The following is a 27456-nucleotide window of genomic DNA, read 5'->3' on the forward strand; positions in this document are numbered from 1 at the left end:
AATGCCCAAGAGTAGGGACTCTAAGGGGTGTTTACTCTACCTAAAACAAACTAAGGGACTGTCCAATATCAAGATGTCCAAAGAAATATCCGGGCCCACACACTCTAAAAATCAACTCTAAAGAAAAAGTGTCTAGCCTTGAGTAGTGTACAAATCTTCAAAAAGCAAAATGCGTAACTCGGGACTACCTGCTCTTCTTATGCCAGTGTGGATTGTGTGTCTAGTGTGGACAAGACATTCAGGCACCAGAGAATCCCAGCCAGGCTATATAGGGATATATATATTACCAATTATTATTCCAGATGGTCCAGCCTCTCCTTTAGACCTGACCACCTTGCTAACAGAACTTATTTTGTGAAAGCAGCATTTTTCTTAATGTAGCCAGAAGCACTTTTCATGAATTCTGCATTAGTCTGGATAAGATCTTCATAGAGCCTACAATTCAGATCTCATGGCATTTTGCCATTAAAAAGGCACCTGCAATGTAGTGCAGGTGTAGCCAAAACATGCACTCCTTGCATTTGGCCTTCCTGTACATGCCTTTAAAGCCACAATACTTACACTTTTGAAATTAACGCTGTGGGACTGTTAGAATTCTTAGTATCAACCAAATTGTCATGGCAAAACTAGACTAAAGGGATTTGTAAAGATCAATTGTCACAGATGCTTACCCTGTTAAGACTAACATGGCTATTCAGCCTGAACCTCCCTTAGTAACAAAGTAAAAGCTTTAACAACCTCAAACTAGGCAAACAAGGTCTAGCCGTCAAATGTTGAAATCAGAAGGAACTAGGGAAGAGATAGAGGACTTACTTTCATATGACATGCAGTTAGAACTTGAAGATGTCTCTAGAGCATAGCCAGGGGCTTGTCCACCACTTTGATTGGAGGGCAGAAGGCCTGGAATAAGGTGGACAGGCTACCTAAAGGGAAGCCTCTGTTTCAACCACTTAATCAAAAAAACTACAGAATTAACGGTCCAATGACAGGGAATAGTCAATTTAACTATGAACAATGTAGTGCTTGGGAAAGAAAGGTTGTGGGCAATATCCCTTTTAACAATATTGCCATGTTTAGGTTAAAGTTTCGTACACAGCACTAAAGGCCTGTGGCATCAAAGCACTGTGGGATTTCAGGTCGTGCAACAGACTGGCAACGTGCTGAAGTAATTCGGTTAAGTGAAATCTAAAGTTATTAATACTTTTTATTTGGCCGTTGGTAGTACCACACTAATTTAGATTATGTAGGCCCTCGTCTGATAATAAACGTCACTTAAAATTGTAATTATGTTCTAAGCAGGTCGACTGGTTTCTCAGACTCCACCATGAATACAACTGTTGAGGGTCTCTGAGAAGGGCAGAGCTCATTACCTGTTGCTTGGGCAACTGCTTTCATAAGAATGGTCTCGCCAATGCCAAGCTCAAGTCCTTCGTATGCTGGTCCCAGCCTGTTCAGGCACAGGTAAATACATGGCAGGAAGTCTTCTGATGATAAAGCAATTACAGAACGGAAGAGGTTGCTCAGTGTTTCAATGTTCTTCAATCTAAATAAAAAATGTAGCATTTTTATTTACTTTAATTTGCATAATACAATATTACACACAAAAAAATCTGAATAGACCAACAAGAACACTATATAAAACATAGAAGCATTCTTTGATGGGTAAAAGTGAAAAACACTGAAAAAGAAACAGGTAATTGTCCCAGGTGCCATCTACCTTTAGCTTGATGCCCTATGTGAAATGATCCGGACATGTGCCCCCGAACAGAATAGAGTGGGACACAGTAGAGACGTTCAGGTTTCTGCCCTGCTCCTCAGACTGAAAAGACTTTGTAAACCACGTTCCCCTTGTATATGCACTACCATCTTTGTTGCAACTAAAACTAGTGATAGAAGAAAGAAGCGTCAACTATTTTTTATGGTGGTTCCAATATAAAAATGTGTGATTGCATCGGTATTCATTCCACGGGCTCCAGTCTACTATCCAAAAGATTCAGTGATCATCCATTCCATCAATCCCATGTCATAGTTATCCTAGCTACCTTCCACACATGGTTGTTGCAAGCATTAGGCTGCTACCTAGGTGCAGGCCAGCCGGAGGTGCCAAACAGAGGCTTTTCCCCATCTGCAGTGATGACTAGCAACAACAGAAAAGGCTGGTTATTGCAACATCTTGTGACTTCAGTAAGCCTTCCTGTAATACATATGCATGCCAATACTACTGAATCAGGCGGAACGTTGCTGAATGTCCTCAAAAGTGGTGGAAAACCTACATATGCTGCTATTTATTTAATGCTATCTATGCCTTACTCGCCAAGCTTCAATTGTGTTTGCCATATTGAATTATGCGGCACTGCCTCAAACTAGCCTAATCCTAGGACGTTGTGCACATACCTTACCCAAATGTACACTAGGTATGCTGCAAGAAGCAGCTAGCTTCATAGACTGTTTGCTTCCTTCGCATTTCTGTTTTGGACAAGACAAGCTAGATGTAGAGCACTGCCTCGCTCGGCGAGATGGCTGAACTGTGTCGACTTGGCAACATTAGGCGACGCCCACGTCCTGTGAGAACTCTAGTTGTAATAGAAGGAAAGGACTTGCTAAAATGTATATGAATGTCTGCTCCATGTTGCAAAGTGCACTCCCAAGCGTGAGAATGTAGTTGATGTTTATGTACAGTATGAGAATCCTGTAAAACCGGTTGAGCTAATCTGACACATTGTATACTATGATCGCCAGTTGTGTGTTACGCCCCATCCATAGAAGACCATTTTATACGAAAGTATGAAACAATGTACACCCGGGAAGGGGACAGCTGTACCGAACACTGGCATCAGGGTGTTGTGTCGTCCTGTTCTGTAGAGGTGTGTATGCTGCTTTCCTGACTGCCATTAAACATGCTTACCAACCTTCCATAGGCGTAGACACGGTAGGGTCTGAGCAGGCAAGGCTAGTGCTCAAGATAAGATTTTGAAGTGGGAGTATTTTACTGCCTATTTATTTTAAAGGTGCTAGTAAAATGATTTTTCTACGGAGTAAGGAACAAGTTACTTACCTGTAACTGTTGTTCTCCAGCATGGGTCTGGCATGGATTCACATGCTCATGAATATTCCCTGTCGTCAGGCCGGGAATCCTCGGTATAGAAAAAAATCAGTATCGGTTTAGTTTCTGATCTGTCTTTCTTAGTAGTAACCAATCACTGGTATCTGGGTCATACTGCCCCCAGCCAATGACTGCCCTCTCCCTAAGCCCCGCCTCTGGCAGCCATCCTCAGATTTGGTAGCAGGTAAAGTGGCAGTATGACCAAGTGAAGAGCCGCAGAGGGGTAGGCGGGAGGGTTCGCATGTGAATCCATGCCAGAACCATGCTGGAGAACAACAGTTACAGGTATGTAACTTGTTCCTTCTCCAGCATGTGGTCTGGCATGGATTCACATGCTCCTGAATAAGAGAATACATAGCAGTACACATGCACAAGCACGGGAGGTGGCAACAGGCTCAACATTAAGCAATACAACAACTCAACATTAAGCATCTCTTACCTCCTCACCAGGCTCACGTTAAGCGAACAGGTTGCGCAACACTGCTTGGCCGACCCTGGACTCCTCCCTGGAGTCCCGATCGACACAGTAGAATCTCGTGAAGGTGTGCGTTGACCTCCACGTCGCAGCCCTGCAGATGTCGAGCAGGGGCACACCGGACAGGAACGCTGTGGTAGCAGCGATCACTCTGGTCGAATGGGCTCTCGGACGGCCGGGCAGCGGTCGGTTTGCCAACCGGTGACAGTGCATGATGCAGCCGGAGAGCCATCTGGAAATGGAAGTCTTCGAGAGAGCCTTCCCTTGATTCACAGTCCCAAAGTTCACAAACAGCAGTGATGTCTTCTGAAAACTCTTTGTGCGGTCCACGTAGAACTTCAGCGCTCTAGCTACGTCCAGTGAGTGCAGAGTCCTTTCAGCCAGCGACGAAGGAGACGGGAAGAAAACTGACAACACCAAGAGTTCATTGAGGTGGAAGTCCGATGGCACCTTGGGCATGAAGCAGGGGTGCGTCCTCAGCACCACCCTCGTGTCGTGAAACGTCAAGTATGGCGGCTTGCAAGATAGGGCCTGGATCTCTCCTACTCGTCGTGCGGAGGTGATGGCCATGAGAAACGCTGTCTTACACGACAGAAACTTCAACGGTGCCGAATGCATAGGCTCAAATGGGGGCCCCATGAGCCTGGTCAACACCACGTTGAGCTCCCACGCCGGGGCAGGGGCCTTCACCGGCGGGAATGATCGGAACAATCCTTTCATAAATTCCTTCACCAGTCGAAGAGACCACAAGGACGCCCGTCCCGTAGTTCTGGTGTATCGTGAGATGGCGGCCAGATGTATCTTGATGGAAGCGTGAGCTAGTCCAGCCTTGGCCAATGACAGTAGGTATGGCAGTACTTGAGGGGCCGTAATCCGCAGAGGGTTAATCTTCTGTGCACGGCACCAGACAGAGAACCTCTTCCATTTATGTACGTAGCACTTTAGAGGCGAGGACGCCCTGGCCTTTGCAAGAACCTCTCTGCAGTCGGCCGGGATGTCGTACCCTCCAAACTCTAGTGCTTCAGGAGCCAGGCCTGCAAGTTCAGCGCCTCCGGGTTGTGGTGAAGAATGGCGCCTCCTTCTCTGGAGAGAAGATCTGCGTCCGTCGGCAGCTTGACTGGTGTGGACGTTGACAAGTCCAGAAGGTCCGGGAACCAGATCTGTCTCGGCCACGACGGTGCGACGAGGATCATCCTGCACCGGGACCTCTTGAGCTGGTTGATGAGCCGGAGCAGCAACGGCAGCGGAAGGAACGCATAAAGAAATAGGCCGTCCCAGGGGAACGAGAAAGCATCGCCCATGCTCCTCGGCTGGGGGAACCTGACGACGAACCTCCAGCACTTGGAATTCGTCGCCTTCGCGAAGAGATCAATTTGGGGTTCGCCCCATCTTCGGAAGAGTCGATCCACTTCATGCTGGCGTAGTTCCCACTCGTGGCACGAGCGCAGCTCTCTGCTGAGTGAGTTGGAGATCGTGTTTTTTATTCCTGCCAGATGAAGAGGCACCAGAAACATCCCTTGGGCGATGGCCCAATGCCACAGATCCTGGGCTTCCTTGGATAGGGCCGGGGACCTGGTTCAGCCCTGCTTCCGGATGCAGAACATCGTGGTGGTGTTGTCGGTGAAGATCCTCACCACCTTGCCCTTGAGGGACGGAAGAAAAGACCTGAGGGCCCAGAACACTGAGCGGAGCTCCAAGATGTTGATGTGGAGTGACTTCTCCGGGAGCCAAAGGCCTCTCGCGCGAAGATCTCTGGCGTGTGCTCCCCAACCTTCCAGGGAGGCGTCCGCCGTAACCTGGTGAGCTGGGGTCTGAAAGTCCGTGCCCGCCGACAGATGAGAGCGGGTACCCCACCACCGGATCGCCTGACGGAACGTCTCGTTGAGAGGTATCCGGTCCTCGAAGCTGCCCCTCGATTGGACCCAGCAGGCGTCGAGGAACTCTTGTAAGGGGCGCATCCAAAGCCTGCAAAGGCACACCAAATAAATGAAGGAGGACATCATCCCGAGGAGGGACTTGATAGAGCTTACCCTGGCCATGTCCGTGGCCAGTAGACGCTGCACCTTGCCCAGAATGGTCCTGGTCCTTTCCTCCGATGGAGGCCAGCTGCACCACTGTGTCGAGCTTGGCTCCCAGAAACAGGGCTACTTACGACGGAACCAGGTGGGATTTTGGAAAGTTGATGGAGAATCCCAGGTCCGTGAGCAGCTGGACGGTCTTCGCAGTGTGCTCCACGGCGAGCTCCCTTGTCCTTGCCCGGATGAGCCAGTCGTCCAGGTAGGGGTAGACGTGGATCCCCTGTAGGCGCTGCCGTGCCGCCACCGGTGCAAGGTACTTGGTGAACACCCTGGGTGCCGACTTCAATCCGAACGGGAGAGCCTTGAAGGAACAAGTTACTTACCTGTAACTGTTGGTTCTCCAGCATGGGTCTGGTATGGATTCACATGCTCATGAATATTCCCAGTCGTCAAGCCGGGAATCCTCGGTATAGAAAAAAAATCAGTATCAGTTTCGTTTCTGATCTGTCTTTCTTAGTAGTAACCAATCACTGGTCTCTGGGTCATACTGCCCCCAGCCAATGACTGCCCTCTCCCTAAGCCCCGCCTCTGGCAGCCATTCTCAGATTTTTACCACACGTTCAAGTGTTGGGAGTCCTCGTGCTGTAGCTCTCAAGCTTTTGCTGGGTTTTTGCTTTTTTCAGGAGATTTTTCTCATTTTTTCGGTTAAATAGAGCCTCAAGCTCCACCGTTTCTACATCAGATCAACAGTGATCCGTTTCAGAGTTTTCTACGCCCCTCAAGGGTGAAGATTTCGTCTAGTTACGCTTTTGGAGGATTCCAGAAGTTCCGAGGCCTACCCCGGACATGGCCCAGGAGAAAGGAAGCTCGACGCCCGGGAAGCTGTTCAGGACCTGCCCTGGATGCCAGCTTCAGAATGTTTTCAAGGAGGACGAGCATTCGTTATGCCTCTACTGTCTCCATGAGGACAAGACGCACACGGAGAAGGACTGTGCGTTTTGTGGGAACATGTCGGAGCGGACCAAAACTCCGGAGCCTAGAAGCCTCTTTGGGACGAGCTCGATAGCACCCTTCTTGAGCATCGCCCTTACTTCCAACAGTAGTTGGACGCGATTTTCCTTCCTGGCCACGGGTGGAACGCGAGGGCACTTCTTCTGAAACTCGAGGGCTTGCCCTTGGGCCAGGGCGTCCAGCACCCAACGGCCGGTGGAGATGGACTCCCACACGCCGACGAACCTCGCCAGCTGGCCTCCCACCGGGGTGCTTCGGCGGGGGCCCGACCCCACGGTCGGTTCAATCTTGTTTGGAGGCCGCCTTGCCTCTTTGACCTCCCTGTCGATGACGACGGGCACCACCTGACTTGCCGCCTCCCCTGTAGGCTTCCTGGGACGAAGATCTTGCCGCTTGGCGGTACGTGGAGGAGCCACTGCCGGATCCCTTGGAGGCACCTTGTCTGCCTTCGGAGCTCCGAAAGGACGGCCGTCATTGTTGGAGCACTCCCAGTGCCCGGGCAGTCTCTGTGTCTGTCTTGATGGCCTGAAGGGACTCATCAACCTTCTTCCTAAACAGGTTGTTCCCGTCGAAGGGCATGTCCAAAACCTTGGTTTGTACGTCCTGGCGGAAATCCGTCGCCTTGAGCCATCCTCGTCGTCTCAGGCAAACGCTGTTGCCCAACTGACGGAAACCGGTGTCGGCGATGTCCATTGCCACCGTGATGGCGTGGTCCGAAGCAATCTCACCTTCCTGTAGGATTTCAAGGGCCTCAGCCCTTTTGACGTCCAACAGCGGGGCGATTTTGAACCACAACTCCCTGTCGTAGCGGGCTACGATAGCCAGGGCGTTGGCCACCTTGATAGTCGTCGCTGCGGATGAGATGACCCGTCGTCCCATCGTGTCCAGCTTCCTGCCCTCGCCGTCCGGCGGCGAAGTTGATGTCGAGGCCGATGCGCCCCCCGCTTTCTTCTTTGCCGCCGCCGAAACGACCGAATCCAGGGTAGGTTGCGCCCGAAGGCACAAGGGGGCAGCGTCGGGGACCCGGTACTTCTCGTACCGGTCCCTCTTTGCCGGCGCCGTGGCAGGGTTCTTGAGGAGGGCGAGCCCCTCATCCCAGATGTCACTAAGAAGTGGTACGGCGAGGACCGTCTTCCTTTTAGCCTCACGCCATTGGTAAAGGAACCCTTCCTTCTTCTTCTCTTCTGGGCAGAGCTGGAAGAGCTTGGATGCCCTGGAAATCATGGCATGAAAGGATCCAATCTCGTTGGGCGGGGACGCCCGTGCAGGGGGTGACGGGGGACACGTCCCGTCGTCGCCTCCGTCGTCATCTGTACCTGTCGTAGCCGTGTCCGTGCCTGTATCATCCCCGTGGGTAGTAGACCGGGGGGAAGGCAGAGCAGGCCGCAGAGGTGGGAGAGGTGGCATAGGATGAGTCGTCGTCCTCTTATGCAGTGGACTTTCCGAAGGTCCTGGCTCCGGTTCCCCCCGTCGGGTCTGGCTCAGGTACCTCCATCGGGGGGAGGGGCAACCTTGTCCTTATCTCCGAGCATAAGGACTGAATCGCTGACAAAATGGCCGCCGAAGTGTCCTGCAGAGCCGGAAAGGACGGGCTGAGCCAGGGCCGCTGCGACATCCTCAATCGAGGTTTTAGCAGGGTGAATTAATGCCATCGTCACCTTCTGTACGCCTGGGGCCTTCACCTTGGGGGTAGGGTCCTAGCCTCGCTCCCCCTCTGCCGGAATCTTCAAGATCGACCGGGGCCTCTCCAATAGCTTCGCCGGGTTCTCGGACTTCCTCTTACCCGAGCCAGAGCGTTGGCTCGTGGTTGATGGCGCCGGGGAGGATGCGCCATGCCTGGCAGCCAAGGAGCCCGACCGTTCGGCGCTCCCACTGCCCGCGGACTCGCGGTGCTTGGCCTTTTGTTGGGCCCCCGTTGCTGGGGCACCCTCACAGGACTTAGAAGACAGCTCGGACTTCTTTTTCTTCTTCTCGCCTGATGGGCTCTTCCCTTCCAGCCAGTTGGCGAGACGGAGGTGGCGATCCTTCATGGTCCGCTCCGACATGTTCCCACAAAACGCACAGTCCTTCTCCGTGTGCGTCTTGTCCTCATGGAGACAGTAGAGGCATAACGAATGCTCGTCCTCCTTGAAAACATTCTGAAGCTGGCATTCAGGGCAGGTCCTGAACAGCTTCCCGGGCGTCGAGCTTCCTTTCTCCTGGGCCATGTCCGGGGTAGGCCTCGGAACTTCTGGAATCCTCCAAAAGCGTAACTCAACAAAATCTTCACCCTTGAGGGGCGTAGAAAACTCCGAAACGGATCCCCGTTGATCGGATGTATAAACGGTGGGGCTTGAAGCTCTATTTAAGCGAAAAATCTCCTGAAAAACGCGACAACGCAGCAAAAGCTCGAGAGCTACAGCACGAGGACTCCCAACACTTGAACGTGCGGTAAAAATCTGAGGATGGCTGCCAGAGGCGGGGCTTAGGGAGAGGGCAGTCATTGGCTGGGGGCAGTATGACCCAGAGACCAGTGATTGGTTACTACTAAGAAAGAGATCAGAAACGAAACTGATACGGTTTCTATACCGAGGATTCCCGGCCTGACGATGGGGAATAGTCATGAGCATGTGAATCCATGCCAGACCCCATGCTGAAGAACTTCCCTTTCCAAGTAAGGCAAGCGTTTCGCATTACCAACATGCCCCAAGTTCTACATTTCCTTCCCAAACATTAAACCTGGTGAGAAACAGAGAAACATAGCTCATTCAATTAAGGTTCATGCTGCGGACCTCTTAACTTAACCTTTTCATCCCAGGTTCCAATCCTGGTGAGTTTGATATGCGAGTTAATGTGTCGACTGCAGCAATGTGTTCAAAATGCAGTTCATGGATATAAAAACAAAGATAAGTTTCATTAACCTTATATTTATCAACAGCAACAGAACTGCTACATCTCTATTGCGGTAGAACCACACTTGAAAAAGCTATTATAGGCACTATATAGATCTCTATATAGAATACATAGATTAAGAAAGCTTTCAGATGTGAACGGTTATTACTGAATGAAGTGTTTTTGAGCTAGCAGTTTTCCAATCATTTATCCAGCCATTTGCGTTTTGCTCACATAGATCATAGAAGATGGCATAGTGAGGCGCTATACAGGTTTAGCCTGCAACATACACATGTCATATTTGGTGCGCAGAAAGACAACCCTATATTTATGGAAAGAATGGCTTTGTGCAGTGGGCCAGTGCTTCGGCCCCTGCACAGTTCTTTTAGCAGCTTGCAGCAAGTCTTTTGCCAGTGGCCTTGGCAGGACGTGATAACCGGCCAGACACCCTTAAACAGTTTGTTTGGCATCAGCTCGAGGAATGTTTATACATCGCCACAGGATTTGTTTGGGAATCTGCTTTGAGAAGGTTTATACACTGGCTAGGCCTGATGCTGGGAAGAGAGGAAAGTATTGGTTACTTGGTTTGCGTCGCTACATTCTGTTACAAAATGGCATATTACAATACAGCTTTTTAAAGTGCAATTCTATTCAGAGTGCCTTGTTCCATGTTATTTTTGTTTGAGTGGATCTCATGTGAGAACGTATACCTAGATGCTTTGAACTATCCTAGAAATAACATTTTCATTACTCCATGTTGGTTATAGCACAAGGGGAGGTGAAAGATATTGTGATCAGCATGCGTTACAGGTATTGAAGTGGCTTATTTATTTTATTGGATATTTATAAGGCGCTTATACAACAAAACTGTTTCAAAGAGGCACAAGTGAAGGGAACAATGGAGCAAATAAACAGTGAGACTGACAATTAATATATAGAAGCAGAGAGCGGTCCTACAGGCCTTGTTGTGACATTTGGAGCGAGCAAGTGCAGTGAATGGGACTTGCTTATATTTGGACCAGACAACAAGTGGGGAAATTGTGAAATTTGGAATTCATGAGAATATAGTGTGTATTGTGGAAAGAAAGGAGTCTTATTTTTGTATACACTGAGGCGGTTTATTTCTTGCCTTCCGGCTAAGGTAATGTTATTTCACGCGTTGTTTTGCTTACCTGAAGTGCTCTATGCAATGTCTGTCTTTTAACCCCCTCCCCTATGAACTTGCTGTACTGCAAGTATAAAAAAGGGGACCAGGGAATAATACGGAATGCAGTGTCAGACAGTATGCCTTGAGGCGCGCATTTTATAACTGTACTGAAAGCAGAACGTTCTCCGAGTACAGATGCAGATTGTTGATGCTCCTGGTTTGTGATAATTGCTTCTCCCAGGTTGGCAGAGGGTTTCTCTAGCATTCAATGGGGGCCCGACACCCCATGGGCACCTTGGAAAGCAGAAATACCCTGCTGACTGGGAGGCTAAAAGCCAACTTGCAACAGTGCAGGCCATGATGCCAGGACATCTCTGCATCCTCCTTTCTCTCCCATTCCAGAATGGAATGCAGCACATATTGTATTTGATTGCACCTGGCAATAGCTGCTTCAGAAAAACGAATCCATCAGTTTCACCATTTGTACCCCTTGTGTTATGTGCCATTTTAGGGGATCCCAGCTACATTTGCAATTAACAATATTGCCAGTTTGCCCTATTCCACCTTTCAACTTCAGTAAATGGCGGTGTTCCAACCCTTCCCATATCACAGAACTGCATTTTTTAGCGGGACCCCTATACTTTTTACGGGACAGTCCTCTACTTTTCGATGCATCTCTCAAAGGTTCAGGAGAATCGCTACTCTGCTATACTTTTCATTGGCAATTTGATGAACGACTACTCGGCTATACTTCCAATACTGCGTCACTGGCACTTTTTAATTTACAACATAAAGTATTTACTTTGCATGACGACGTGTGAACTGTGTGACCCTTCTGAGCTGGCGTGGGGTGGTGACAATGATATGGTGTACAAACTACATGTTAGTCGACCTCGAGCATGTCTGCCATTTGACTGGCATGGGCTCAGCTACACAGAGTTAAGAAATAAACCTTATGTTAGATCATAATACAGTCGTTTCATGTGCCTTTAGTGTGAGGGATGATTCTTCCCTATTCTCAATAAAGATTCCAGGTTGCTTTTTGCTTCTGTATCACAAATTCACAGCCTCTTTACTTAGCAGATTGTCCTATTGTGTAACACAGACCATGCCATTGATGAGCACTACTTAATGGATGGACACAGGTTTTACTCCCAATACAATTTCTTCACTAGACATTGGACATACATCACTAGCAGGATTTGACAAATCCAGTAATCTGGCCTCGTCAAGATGATGGGATCCCCTCAGGGAGACATCCAGAGCCAGCCCTAACCAGATCTGGAGTGTGGCAGTTGACAGAGGCCCAATTCCTAGCCCCCACTTATGTCAGCATGTTTCTGTGCAGACCATGGTTATCTCAAGCCTTATCTACAGTGTCAGATACTTACTCATGTCTTTGTTGCTTTTTCAGAGCTCCAGCGCAGGCACCAGAAAGCAAGATAAACAGGGAGAGGGAAAACAGCATATAGAAGCCACCTTCAAACGGGGCAGCCAAGACAGACTAGTGGGGCCGACGCGCAACAACCCAGGGCCGCCACACCAAGCCACCAGGATCTCAAAGGGAAGCAATACCCAACCTATCCAAAAGAACGAACCTTGGACAAACATGGAACAGGGTCCTCGAACACAAACATTAACACTCGCCTTCCAGGGCTGCCATCTCCATCAAGTGAAAATCGGGTGGGGGCATAGCCAGAAACTTTGGACTGTCTGCCTTAAAACATGCTGTCCATCTATCCATTTATCTAAAAATAGATTGTATTGCACCACTCCCCCGAAGGCCTCAGGGCGCTCACAAGACGGACAGAACATAAAACAAAAAGAAGTTGAGTGAAACACATTAAAAAAAAAAAAGGACATGGATCCTGCGGTGTACATTTAACAAACCCAACCGAAATTCCCTTCATCCCAAAACCACATTTCAACATTCACCTAAAAACGGCTGTGCTTTTGTCTGCTTAGCACGTGTGGCGAGATTTTAACACAGCCACCCCAAGATTGACTGCATTTTGTTTTCCTTCACGTGAATCCAGAGAAAATAACTTAAATTCAGAATGGCTCTACATTACTGTTCTGTCAGTTAAAGACTCAAGGTTGCACAAGAAAATGACCTGCATTCAATACGGCATCGCACTTTTGCCTCCTTTCATTTTAAACCTCACACAGTTTTGCTCCATTAAAACACAGCCCTGCATGTGTATTTCATTCGATTGCCATAAAATAAGACAATCCCTCCCATAACGGCATGCATTTCATTAGTCCATGAAGGGCAAAGAATTCTGTTTCAAGTCTGCACGGCTAGGATTTACTTTTGAAATGAACCAGCACACACAAATTATTGCAAAGGAAAGCTATAGCGTGGCTCTCTCTCTTGCCTCGTGTCAATTACCAAGAAACTATTTGCAGCATATCTCTGTGTCCAGAAACTGAACATCCTTTCTGAAAGTTAATGCAAAGGAAACTGTGTGCGGCAGAAACTGCCTTTTGTGAAATTAACATTAAAGAAAATGAACATGTGTAAATCTGCTTTTGCAAAGCAGGAAAATGCCCTTTGAAAACTAAATGTGAACTAATACCGTGGCTTGCACAGAAACACTTGTATATGTGGGTAGAGGGGCTGCAAAGCTATGTATATTATGCTCTTTCCCCCCCAAAAAGGACTTCAATCAGTCCGACTGAGGCCCAGGAATTCCGGTCAAACCAGATTGGCAGAAAGGCTAATTTCGCACCTACCAGTGAACTGATGCTGCAAGGGCATGTGCTCTGTTCTTATGGGACCAACAGTGTGATCATTACTGATTCTGCCAGGCAGAACTGCTCCAGAACACAGGTAAAGCCCTGTGTGTTGAACCAGAGGTGTGATTTCTTCTACATTCATTCCCAGCACCCACTGGATGGCTTCAGAGGAGAGTCATGGAAACCCTTTGTTCAGGCTGACCCATAGGGAGACAATTTGGTTGGGGGAGTGGAAGGACCGCCTATACAAGTGACTAATCTATCCCATTGATTTTAAAAACGGTTGTACATCAAGACATTTTGCTCAGCACCCTAAATAAGCAAGAATTCAACATTATGCTAGTATTTTGTGGGATTTTTGGACAAGCACAATGAGACCATGTGCATCTTTCTGGCACGTGATGAACTGGAATGGCAGGAAAAACTTCTGGGTGAAGCATAAATGGCACAGACATTAAACTTGGGGAAAATATGCCAAATACTAATATGCATATATGTAACGATTTGCAGAATTATATTCTGTTTCTCCTTAAACGGCGAAATGGTACCAAAGGGCGATGCAACATTGCACAGAACTGGCGCTCGAACTGACCAATTACCTTGTGAAATATGGGATCTGCATATCTGTGTTTATGATGGTGACTCGTGTACATTTGAAGTTTTGTTCCATAACTACATTTTGTTAAAAAAATAAAAGAAAAGAAATAGGCTTGTGAGACAAAGGGAGTCAAAGCACACACATACCATGAGGTCACTTCCCCTGAACCAATCAGCCCTGAGGGAGGAGGGGACACCAATAGCCTGGCCTATCCCATTCGAGGGGTAAGTCCAGAGTACTCCCCCCCCCATTCCAGATTGTAAAATTCTATGATGTCACTCTGGCTATATAAGGGGTAGACAGGGAGACACAAGGGATATTCAAGATTCCAGATTCAAAGACTCAAAAACCAGGTCCAGAGGCAGCAGATCCCAACCAGGCAGGACCATCCAGGTCCAGGCAAAACCACCTATTAAAATCCAGGCATACCCAATAATCCAGGGAGAAAGGAGGAAAGGCAGCTTAGGAGAATCCAGTGACCAGACCCTTTGCCCACCTGACCCATTCCGCTGTCCACAGTGACCAGACCTTACTCAGCTGTTCCCATCCAGGGGAGCCCAGCTGTCCCAGTGACCAGATCCTTGGCCCGCTGTCCAGAGACCTTGCTGGCTGTGCAAATTACCAAACTCAAGCGTACCTTGTAAGTAGCACATCACCCATTACCCAAAAACTGCATAACCCGCTCTTTTACCTTGCATCCTGTTCAAATACTATTAAAAATCCCATAAAACCCCACTCATGTCCCAAATGGCCAGTATCCTCGGTTCACCCTTTCCTTAGGAGAATCTGTGTGTTGGTCTATATCTGTTAGCATATTTTTTTCTATTTCCTTCAGTTATTTGAGTAAGTCCTTAGTATCATTTGAATTAAATCAATTAATTCCCCATTCACAGTGAGCTGGTTGCAATTCGAACTCAACCACCTCATGACAAGTGCCTTTCTTTAATAATTATAGTCCTTAAAATATAGTCTCAATAGAACTAGTAACTGTGCTAACACCAAATTTGCCTGTGTATTTTGCTTCTCTTTAAAAAACCATTTACATTTCCCATATAAAAACCCACACCATCATCCTATAAAGACTCATCCCTTACCCTCATTATCCCATCTGTTATGTGCCGTTGTTCCTCATCCCAAAAACAGATTTCCGATTTTAACTGCTAAACCCATTTTCTTTTCAGTTTAAAGCCTTTGTGAAATAAGAAATTGCAATCCTGACGCGTGTGGTTTCCTGTGCATTGTTTTCCTCCCAAAATCGATTTTCTCACCTGTGCTCACGTTGCTTTGTGCCCTGCTCAGTAGCCTGTTAGCTTCATTGTCTCTTTAGTGCAGCCGCACAAATTTCTGTCCTCGTTATCCGACCACAAGTGTAAACTGATCTATAAGTAACCAATAAAATCAGAGTATGCCATTTTGCTCATTTTGAGGGTTTTCATTTTTAGTTTCTGGCCTCCCATTCTGGGGTGTTGGGTTGAATTTAAAATTCGATTTTTCCCTCTTTCTGACTTCTTGCCACTGCTTCCCATCCACACAGAATTTAGTCAGCAGGTGTTTGGGGGAAGTGCATAATCTGTGATTTTGAAAAAAGTGATTTTGTTTCCATTTTTTATTAAATGTGTAGGTATCTTATGTTGAAAGTTGAATTAACTGTATTATAAGACTTTGCATTTGTTTTGCCACACCGTGGTGGCTGCTGCCCTAAATTTTGTTTGGCTCTGATTTTTTATTGGAATTTTAAAGATAAAGAAATATTTAATTGTTAGACATCGGCCTGGTTCATGGTCCATTGCGACACAGTGTATTTGTTAAAGTGGGTGTGAGACAGGTTGGGCGCCTTCTCAAGAAAGAACCCAGGGTTCGAATAAAAATAAAAAGGCATTTGTTATTGTGCACCACATTCATGGTCAGTGGAAGAAGTCTCTGGCTGGAGTGTGCCGTGTCGTAAAATCCGTTACAATCCATCCAGACCTCCAATCAACTAATTTTCTTAATCCAGCATTTTATCAAAGAGGAATATTTTGTTTTCTGAAGAGTCGAGTAGAGAGACAGCCTTTGATGTCCAATGGTAGCAAATTCCAGAGGGACAGGGCCCAAGCATTAAAGCTAGTTCTGCCAATCTTTAAGGTTACATGTGGCTGTTCCATAAGTAACCTATGAGGTACTACTGATCGTGACACTCGACAATCTGTGCTGCTTGTGCAGCCATCCATGTGCAACTACTGGTTCTTACAGAGTGCCGCTGTCGTTGTACTAGCTATTAAAAGATAAAAAATGGTGTACTTGGAATACACCATACTTTGCCCATTTGTAAATGTGCTTTTTGATGTAGCCACCTTGTAACTCTAGGTTAGGCTTTAAAAACTGTGCACCAAGACTATACTGTACTCTGCGTTCGGTTACCGTACCCTGCGTTCGGTTCAACCCCTCGATTTGGCGCTCTCCTTTGCCTGGTTTGTCATCACCCTGGAGGAACTGCTTTTTCTAATGCAAGTCCTTGCCCAAAGTTTAACCAGAAGAAAATGTCTCTGCACTTAAAGTTCCATAATGCCATGTACTTATTTTGCTCCCACTTCGCCAGCTCCCCCAAACGTCATTCCAGTGTTTATGAGAGCTTCAGGAGTTTAAGGGGATGATTGTTGAGGTTAGGGTCTTGCCACCTGCCCCTCAAAGGCCTGAGCTTTCCCGTTCCAACCAGGGGGGGGGGATCTCTGGTTTTGGCACTCCCAGGTAACCCCAAGTGCCCCTCGTTTGGCTCCCTGGAGTCAGAGCTCCCTCGCAATACTGCAGCCTCCCCTTACTCACAGGCCCAGTAATTTGGCAGTCCTCCTTGCTCCTGGCCTTTCAGGGTCTCCCCTGCACAGGTTACTTCCTCTTGGCCTCTGTGCTTCCTCCAGCATCACCAGCTCGCTCAAAGTGTCCCTGTGTGCTCTGCCGTTTATCCCAGGTGGGGAATTTTAACAGGTCTCGGGTGGGGATGATTGGAATGAGACACTGGACCTTCTCTGGCCTCATTATTGGGACAAAATGAAGACTGCCCATGGGAATCCATGGTGCATTGGTTCCTATGGGTAATCTGGGTAAAAAAAATAGTATCAGCAGAAGAGGAACAATTTTGTTGTTGTAAAATATGGGGTGTTGGGTTTGTTCTTCAACGCCTCCCTTTGGTGTTGGTACCTGTTGGAATTGAGGAGGGGGCAACGGGACAGGACTTACAACATATACAGCTGGAGGAAGCTGCTATGGGTGTGTTGTAAAGGGGAGGGGGGGGCAATATCAGGTCTCTCCCGCAAACTCGATGGCACCCTTCTTGAGCATCGCCCTTACTTCCAACAGTAGTTGAGGGATGTGATTTTCCTTCCTGGCCACGGGTGGAACGCGAGGGCACTTCTTCTGAAACTCGAGGGCGTGCCCTTGGGCCAAGGCGTCCAGCACCCAACGGTCGGTGGAGATGGACTCCCACACGCTGACGAACCTCGCCAGCCGGCCTCCCACCGGGGTGCTTCGGCGGGGGCCCGAGCCCACGGTCGGTTCAATCTTGTTTGGAGGCCGCCTTGCCTCCTTGTCGACGACGACGGGCACCACCTGACTTGCCGCGTCCCCTGTAGGCTTCCTGGGACGAAGATCTTGCCGCTTGGCGGTAAGTGGAGGAGCCACTGCCGGATCCCTTGGAGGCACCTTTTCTGCCTCCGGAGCTCCGAAAGGACGGCCGTCGTTGTTGGAGCACTCCCAGTGCCCGGGCAGTCTCTGTGTCTGTCTTGATGGCCTGAAGGGACTCATCAACCGCCTTCCCAAACAGGTTGTTCCCGTCGAAGGGCATGTCCAAAACCTTGGTTTGTACGTCCTGGCGGAAATCCGTGGCCTGAGCCATTCTCGTCGTCTCAAGCAAACGCTGTTGCCCAACTGACAGAAACCGGTGTCAGCGATGTCCGTTGCCACCGTGATGGCTTGGTCCGAAGCAATCTCCCCCTCCTGTAGGATTTCAAGGGCCTCATCTCTTTTGGCGTCCGGAAGGAAGTCTAACAGAGGGGCGATTTTGAACCACAACTCCCTGTCGTAGCGGGCTACGATAGCCAGGGTGTTGGCCGCCTTGATAGTCGTCGCTGCGGATGAGATGATCCGTCGTCCCATCACGTCCAACTTCCTGCCCTCGCCGTCCGGCGGGGAAGTTGATGTCGAGGCCGATGCCCCCTCCCAGCTTTCTTCTTTGCCGCCGCCGAGACGACCGAATCTGGGGTAGGTTGTGCCTGAAGGCACAAGGGGGCAGCGTCAGGACCCGGTACTACTTCTCGTACCGGTCCCTCTTTGCCGGCGCCGTGGCAGGGTTCTTGAGGAGGGCGAGCCCCTCATCCCAGATGTCATCAAGAAGCGGTACGGCGAGGACCGTCGTCCTTTTAGCCTCGCGCCGTTGGTATAGGAACCCTTCTTTCTTCTTTTCTTCTGGGCAGAGCTGGAAAAGGTCGGATGCCCTGGAAATCATGACATGAAAGGATCCAATCTCGTCGGGCGGGGACGCCCGAGCAGGGGGCGACGGGGGAAACGTCCCGTCGTCGCCTCAGTCGTCATCTGTACCTGTCGTAGCCGTGTCTGTGCCTGTATCATCCCTGTGGGTAGTAGACCGGGGGAAGGCAGAGCAGGCCGCAGAGATGGGAGAGGTGGCGTAGGATGCGTCCTCCTCCTCTTATGCGGTGGACTCTCCGAAGGTCCTGGCTCCGGTTCCCCCGTCGGGTCTGGCTCAGGTACCTCCGTCGGGGGAAGGGGCAACCTTGTCCTTATCTCCGAGCATAAGGACTGAATCGTTGACAAAATGGCCGCCGAGGTGTCCTGCGGCGCCGGAAACGAAGGGCGCGAGGGCTCTTGAGGAGCCTTGTCGGCGACACTGTCGCTCTCGTCGTCGCCCTCGTCGGGATCCCTCCCGATGGGCTGGGCCTCTTCCACAACTTCGATGAGCTCTTCTTCAGAGGTCGTGTCCGTATCCACGATGGCCACCAGCCCCTCCCCCACCTTTTCCAACGAGGACTTCGTGGAGGTCTTCTCAATGGGCTTGAAAGACGACTCCCTCCGCGGTGGCAGGGAGACTCTGGGTCCTGAGGGCGCCTCCACTGGTGTAGCCTCCACAGGCTGAGCCAGGGCCGCGGCGACATCCTCAATCGAGGTCTTAGCAGGGTGAATTAAGGCCATCGTCACCTTCTAGACGCCTGGGGCCTTCACTTTGGGGGGAGGGTCCGAGCCTTGCTCCCCCTCTGCCGGAATCTTCGAGATCGACCGGGGCCTCTCCAGAAGCTTCGCCGGGTTCTCGGACTTCCTCTTACCCGAGCCAGAGCGCTGGCTCGTGGTTGATGGCGCCGGGGAGGATGCGCCCTGCCTGGCAGCCAAGGAGCCCGACCGTTCGGCGCTCCCGGTGCCCACGGACTCGCGGTGCTTAGCCTTTTTTTGGGCCCCCGTCGCCGGGGCACCCTCACAGGACTTAGAAGACCGCTCAGACTTCTTTTTCTTCTTCTCGCCTGACGGGCTCTTCCCTTCCAGCCAGTTGGCGAGACGAGGGTGGCGATCCTTCATGGTCCGCTCTGACATGTTCCCACAAAACGCACAGTCCTTCTCCTTGTGCGTCTTGTCCTCATGGAGACAGAGGCATAACGAATGCTCGTCCTCCTTGAAAACATTTTGAAGCTGGCATCCAGGGCAGGTCCTGAACAGCTTCCCGGGCGTCGAGCTTCCTTTCTCCTCGGCCATGTCCGGGGTAGGCCTCGGAACTTCTGGAATCCTCCAAAAGCGTAACTCAACGGAATCTTCACCCTTGAGGGGCGTAGAAAACTCTGAATCGGATCCCCGTTGATCATATGTAGAAACGGTGGAGCTTGAGGATCTATTTAACCGAAAAATGAGAAAAAATTTCCTGAAAAAGCGCGAAAACACAGCAAAAGCTCGAGAGCTACAGCACGAGGACTCCCAACACTTGAACATGCGGTAAAAATCTGAGGATGGCTGCCGGAGGCGGGGCTTAGGGTGAGGGCAGTCATTGGCTGGGGGCAGTATGACCCAGAGACCAGTGATTGGTTACTACTAAGAAAGACAGATTAGAAACGAAACTGATACTGATTTTTTTCTATACCGAGGATTCCCGGCCTGACGACGGGGAATATTCATGAGCATGTGAATCCATGCCGAACCCCATGCTGGAGAAAGAGATATGTATATTGTGTTCACGCCAACACCTGACCCCCCTACAAGGTGCATGGTTTGATTCTCCACTACAGTGGGTTACCTGGGTGAGGTCAGAGGACGAGTAAGAGACCAGCAGCAGGGAGGATGGAGTGGCAGCCTGGAGGAGATTTGTGGAGCAGGCGAGTTATTGGCTAGAGGGGAAGTGGTACTTCAGTGTGACAAATTTGTAGAAGGATTTGTGTAAGGAGCGACTGTGAAGTGGATAGCATGGTCCAGTATGGAGGGAGGAGGAGCAGCACAGTCTGGAGGACAAGGGGCGCAGTGTGGAGGGAGGCTGAGGGGGGGACGGGGCACAGTGGGGAGGGGGGACAAGGGGTGCAATGTGGAGGGGGGCAGATGGGGCAAGGGGTGCAGTGTGTAGGTGGGCCGAGGGGGGCAAGGCACAGTGTGCAAGGGCCTTGGGGGGGAGGGGAAGCACAGTGTGCAAGGGCCTTGGGGGGGGCACAGTGGGCCTTGGGGGGGGGCACAGTGTGCAATGGGGTTGGGGGGCACAGTGTGCAAGGGGTTTGGGGGGCACAGTGTGCAAGGACCTGGGGGGAGGGGCACAGTGTGCAAGGACCTGGGGGGAGGGGCACAGTGTGCAAGGGCCTTGGGACTCATCACAAATCCAGTTAGAAAATTAACTGCTGGATAGTGTAGGGAGGAGGTCCCTTGGGAAATTTTGCAAGAAGGTGTTCAGCCTTTAGGTGCTCACCACACTACCAAGAGATATAACTAGACCATAGAGGTCAATCTTCTTCTGCATCTACTTACCTGGGTCAGGGGCAAGGGTGTATACCAGATAAAAGAGTGGGCAATAGGGCCCACAAAATCTTCCATAAAAAATCCTGAACCACCTTCACTGATGCATTAACTGTCATGGGTGCACAAAGAGATACCCTGTACTCTGTACTAAATTTCATTCAGTTTTACCTCAGAATGAAACTAGTCAAACCATGCATAGCTTTCCTTTAATATGAAGAGATTAGCCCAATGACTTTGGAGATCGGGATGGGCCTATTATGCAAGTTAACCCTGCAAAAGCATTTGTCCAGTTTTCCTGTGCAAGCAAAAACCACATACAATCTACATTTAAATAGAAGAAATAGTGACATGCTGGATGTCACCATTAAATCACTGATGTTGTGACTCACTGATCTCTCTCCACCATGCCTGGAGATGGCTCAGAATGGTCAAAAAATGCCCACTAATCAATCATTTAACTGGATTGGTTTCTTTAACACATCCCAAAGGAGCGCTTAAAAGAGGGTGTCCAGTCAACTTGTCGAAAAAAAACTGGTCGACTGCAATTTGGTCGACGCAATTTGGTCGAAAACCAAATGGTCGAATTTTTTTTTTATTTATATATTTATTTTTTGGGTTTTCGTTTAGTTAAAAAAGGGGTTTTAGAGAAAAAAAGGGGGCTGGGGGTGGACCCCCCAAAAAAAAAAAAAAAAAAAAAAAAAGGTTAAAATAAAAAAAAAAAAGAAATTCGACCATTTGGTTTTCGATCAAATTGGTTCGACCATTTGTCTGGTCGACCAATTTTTTTCGACCAAATGACTGGCAACCGCTTAAGAGCCCATGTCAATGGTCGACTTGCTCTCAAGGAACAACTCCTGGCTTATCTAATTATATATTTAGACATGTATTCAAAATTACATTAAAGTTATTTCCCACCACACACAGATCCGCTGAAAGGAGTATGTATATTTGCTACACCTGCTGACTCATTAGCATAAGGATCGTTCATGCCGCTATCATTTTGGTCAAATAACTGGCCAGTACCCCCACTTTCAAAATTGTTCCAGCACCACTGTCCCCTGTAGGGAGAATCCTCCCAGGCATCTTTGAAATAGACTGGTGTCTGAGCCCTGAGGTGCCTCACGTGGGCAGACGGCATCTGCTCAGCACAAAATTTCTGCAAAACCTCCAGGACCTTCTACATCAAAGTGGGAGGCTCGTTGTGTATCACATGGGCGCCTCCCTGTGCCTCTTCAGGCCAGACCGTCATCCATCTGCTGTCTGTGGGATGAATACAAGGGAGACGGACAATAGACTTCTGGACAATGGCTACCATCAAAGACTAGATTGAGACCGGCAACCACAGGATCTTGAACTGGACCCATGTCGATACCTGGACCTGTGGGAATCTTCAGACTCCAACTGACAATCTCTTGTCGACTGGGACTGACTACTACCAAGATGACAGCGACCCAAACCTCAGCGAAGACGACACCAAATCCAACGGCAAAGCACAGACGGAACCTTGACAGCAACACTTCAGAAGTCCTCACCACCACAGACAGCACCTCACCCGCTTACACTACTGAAGACTTCACCGCCAGCAAAGTTAGCACCGTTGACGGGCACTTCAACCTTTTAGTGGAAACTGAACTGGGTTCTAAAGCTGGCCTGAGGGTAATGGTATTCTGTAGCGACAAGGGCTACAGTAGGCCTGGGATTTTCCTTCCCAGTCTGGTCAAACCTGGTCCTTGAATACAGCCCCTCGCAGAAGTCAGACCTCCTCGTGATGACAGTAAATTCAGTGGTCATGGGGATATTCATACCCAATCTTCTTTCTGAGGAACTTGGGTCATAGTTTGAAGCGAGATGACATCTAATGGCCAGCAATAACATCACTGCTACATCAGTTGCTTTCATAACAAGCCACGGTGCCCTGGCACAACATGGAGGCCAGTAACGTCAACTACTTGGCAATGAGAACAGCAATAAATTGGCAAAATTCAGGAGCTCACTACCCAGAATTCTTTCTCCAATGAACAGAAAAACAATCTGTGTATGAAAATTCTGTTAAAAGTGTTGGTTGCATGAAGAATTGAGGAATTTCATCCCTTCTTCCCAAGTGGGAGATTCCCCCCTTAAGGCTAGGGAGGCGAGCCTGCTTTGCAAGACCGTCCCTAAAGGTCTGGACACGTGGTGCCTCATTGGGAGAGACTCCCCCTTGGGGCACAAGGTCTCCCATTCCTGTGAGGAACTCAAGGCATTCCCCATGGTGGCTTGCATGGGACTATCAGAGTTAAAGAGGAGGATAAAATCCAGAGTCTTGGCTGAAGGCAAATCCAAAGCCTACTGTTATAAACAAGACAGAGGATTTGTCTCTTTCAAATGCGACTAATTTAACTAAAATGAGGAGATACAAAGAGGGCATGCCGAGACTAGGCGAAGCAGAGAAATCCATATGCAAGCAGGGTAAGCCCACTGACGGCACCACAGCTGAAAGAGGTGGAGCCAAGTAGGACTGTGGAGCCCGCAACTTTCAGAACTGCTCTGAATGAGCAAAACACTGGAAGCCCGGCATTGCTACGGAAAGGGAATTCAAGAAGGAAACCTGTATTCCGGTGGTGGCGTAACTATTACGACTTTATGGTGTGCAGGATGCTGTCCAACAATGCTGAAACTGATAGTGGTATCTTGACTGTGTTATGCTGATATTTCCATTCATGCTTTAACCTTTGCTTTTAAGGTTTATCAATATATTTACTGATTTGTTTCATTATTAGGTTGATAATAGCTTTGTAAACTTTAGTGTATTTAGAGGTGTGTATTATGCAGCAGCCTTATTAGGATTGGAATGCTTCCATGCTAGCTGATGAGGTAGCATTCCACATAGCTGTGATGTAGCTGTTTATTTTTATGCAATGTTCTATATGAGTCTGTTGCTGCCTTGATGAGTATCTGGAGGCGAGCTTAACTGCTGGAGGTCTTTGTTTATAATATTAAGCTTAATAAACAGCATAATCAACCCACCGTCTCCTGAAGCATCATATCCAACAGAAACTACTACGCAAAAAAAACTGCAAAGCATTTGCTTACCTGCAGTGTTACTGGTTCGTACAGAGAGAGGACTAGGAGGGGAATGCCGCAGAAACCGAGAAGGCAAATAACTGGACGGACCAAAGAGAGCATGAGTGAGCAGAGACCGTGCGGATGTTCCCCTACAGATTCCAAGGTAACTGGGAGAACGGGAGACCAGGGAGGCCACCAAGAAATATGCAACAAGAGAAACTTGTCCGAGTAACAGATGACAGAGTTTATGAAGTGGAACTGTAATAATCAGAGACAATCCTGGTACGAGTTGGAAAAGAGCACTAAGAGTGTTATAAACACCCTGGGAAGAGGGGAAAATAGCTAACACATTAAGGAGTAACGAGTGGAATAAATCGAAGAGAGAAAAGAATACTTTAGTACGAGAAAGAGAACTCCAAGAAAAACAGAAAGATTCTTGAGATTGGAGCAGACATACTCTTGGGGTGAAAGAGGAGAAGGGGGGGGGAGGGGTAGGAAGGTAGAGGGGGGGAGAAGAGGGGGGGAGATAGGTTTCTCTATTCTCCCCACTCTAAGGCGAGAGAGAGAACTATGACGTGACGGGAAGTGAATCCCATAAGGACGAGATGTACAAGACAAACCAACTCAGGAAAACGTGAACTTCTCTTGAAATCTCAAGTTAGATGTCTACCTCTTGTTGCCAAATCACCGCTTACCAGGTCTAATTCAAGCAATTAAAAATACATTCTTAACTTTTACATTAAGTATATGCTCCCTTAAAAGGCCTTTACTTTTCATAAGTGAACACTCAAAGAGGCCATGACAACCTTTTCCTCTGTGTCCTTGTAAGTCTTTACCTCTTAGTCCTAATTTCCAAACAAGTTATTGATCTCACCCAAGTCCTCTGCAAACAAACAATCCTGAAAATATGATGCTGGAGACCCATCTCCATCAGTTTAATTGTCAAATTCAATAACAGGAGCAATCTTAAAGCTGCTGTAGGAAAGAGTCCATGCTAAATCTTTCCGAATATCCACTACTGGGGTTGCCTCTACTAGGCAACTATAGGGCTTTTCATTGCTATTTATAAAAATAGCTTTTAAAATTACCTGGCAGATTCTTCCTCAATCTTCTCGAATGTCCGAGCAACAGCTAGGTACGGAACTCTAAGAGAAACAGTAAATGACAGCAAGAGAAGAAATTGGTTAACTACATCTGCAATTATATCAATCTGTTCATCCTTATACCACACATTTGATCCATTAGGCATTGTAAAGTGCATCATTAATTAGTCAATACAGAAAAGGTTTGGGTAAGTTCAGCCAAAGTTGATACAAGTCCCTGCAGAATCTATTAATGTACAAAGTGCACCCCTTTCTAAGCTCATGAGCTCTAACTTCTCTAATCCAGTCTGTCTGACGTCAGTGAAGGGCAAATTATAAGCATTGATGCATGTGAAAATGTACAGCTTGTATACAAATGTAATGCTCCTATCCTATAGGAATGCTTTGTGAATCGGACCCAGTCGTCACGATGCAATGTTTAATTCAGATTCTTATACAGGTATTGCTTAATTCTCTGGGGCAGCAGGAAAGAGGTCTTGCCCTGCAATAGCTTCTATATCATTGATATTTCAAATTGAAAGCAAGTGGTATATCTGACAGTACCACTTGCCCAATACACTGGCTGGACATGCATGGTGCCCACTTACTCCCCGATAAAGTTAATCAGAGAAAGGTTTGAAAACCTTTGACTAAGGTTCATAGAGTGTTCCGATCGAACTCTCAAAGAGACTGGCAAAGGTGCAGCAGCAGTACAGATTGAGCGGTCCTCTGACTTTTAGCCATGGTAGGATGGATCAGGAAGGCAAAAATGAGCATCCACATTAAAGCATAGTCTTAGAGAGGACATGGAAGTCACCCCTTAGCCAAGGTCTACCATGCAAGTCTCTTTGACCTCTACTCCCACCCCACAATACATTTGATCTTATTGGCCAATGTAATCCCATTCAGTTTTTACTGGGTAAAGGGAGCGCACATCACTATGGTATTCAGTCAGTACTCTATACCACCCCTCTCAACCCCCAACTCAGTTATGCATGTCTGACAGTACCACTTGGCCCGTCTATGCCACAATTAAATCAATTCGGAAGGTAGGCCAACTCACTTTTGTCCATGACTCCAGCAAGCATCCTTTACTGGGTGGTAGCTGCTCTTTGATGGGCTGTACTCCAGAGAATCATCTGAAGCTTCCGGCTTAGATGTGCCAAAGAAACTGGGTAAATGGGAGAGATAACAGAGAAATAAAAGTTCATACTTGATCAATAAGCAATAGCATTAAACTCACTTTGGAACGCTAGTCCCCTCTGTGGGGAGGATATGGGGGGGCAGGGGGGTGTGGAGGCTTTTAGAACTAGTACTGCTGTACAGACAACCTTAGTAGACCTGCAATGTTTTCACCGACAAGTCTGAACCTAACTCTTGGTAAGGAGGCTGCGCAGTTGGGCTGAAACAAAGGAGATTGGAGATGTGTTATCAAGTACAATTAAGAACCACAAGAGCTTTACAATCATAGACCATCCCTAGGAGGCAAGTATAAAAAGAATCCATTGATCAACACATGCATTATGTCAAAGTTACTAAAAAGTAAAAATGTACACAAATACAGTTTGGTATCCCACTTGGGACACGCCAGACTTTAGAAGTCGTACAGTTTACATGATCAACCCTGCAGCAATATCTAAAGTGGTGGTGTTCAAATTGAAGTCTTCTTTTAAAAGTGTAAAGGTTTTATTAAACCATTAGCACTTAAATAATAAAATTTAAAAAAAGAAAAAGTGACAGAAAAGATTCTAAATTATATAACCTAGGCCTTACCCGATACTAAGCTTAATAAGGAGTCCAGGCCGTAACCTACGAGCAGTGTTGACCAATGTTCAAGGTAAGTAACCAGATAGATACTTTAGGTAGGGCAGGGCGTTAGTCATTTTATATGAAGCTATATGCAAACACAATCACTCTGCAGCACCCCAAGGGGAACAGATAGTGGAGGTAACAAGTAAGCAACTTCACCCGCCAAACCATGATCAAGACAGAAAAATACCCCAGGTCATTTAGGGTCTTTGGGTGCAACTGATCTCATGGTTGGTTTTGGCGTTGGAGGCCTAGCGTTCGCAGGAGCAGAGTGGGCTTCAGATGACAATTGTGACAGCTGGGTTGAGACGTTTTATTCTGTCAGCAACTGTTTGGAAATTATCACCACCTGCCTGGAATTGGAAGGAGCTGCAGCTTCCTGCCTTTGAAACAACTCCTATGACTCATCACAGGACTGGGTGCTGTAGCCAGGCAGAATCCAGTTCGAACTGGTAGATCCAAGTGTGCTGAGGACAGTGTGGATTTCCTTTGTGTGTGTGCGTGAGAGAGCCCATCGTGAGTGGCTGGATGAGTTTGAAGGTATGGTCAACCATTGACGGATTACCTTGGTTTGAAGGTTGCACATTGTGCG

General features: G+C 48.2%; 1 protein-coding gene across 1 annotated transcript in view; it reads right to left on the reverse strand.

The window, feature by feature from the left end:
- LIG1 (DNA ligase 1) overlaps nt 1–27456 on the reverse strand; it is an 876776-nt gene that overhangs the window by 634258 nt on the left and 215062 nt on the right. Inside the window, exons 9-11 of the mRNA XM_069637540.1 lie at nt 26119–26226; nt 25062–25118; nt 1371–1543 (exon numbers count right to left, since the gene is read on the reverse strand). Coding sequence (XP_069493641.1) covers nt 1371–1543; nt 25062–25118; nt 26119–26226 — 338 coding nt within the window. The remainder of the gene's footprint in view (nt 1–1370; nt 1544–25061; nt 25119–26118; nt 26227–27456) is intronic.

Source organism: Ambystoma mexicanum, chromosome 1q (assembly GCF_040938575.1).
Source record: "Ambystoma mexicanum isolate Mex_15411 chromosome 1q, UKY_AmexF1_1, whole genome shotgun sequence".
In the NCBI taxonomy this organism is placed as follows: Eukaryota; Metazoa; Chordata; class Amphibia; order Caudata; family Ambystomatidae; genus Ambystoma; species Ambystoma mexicanum.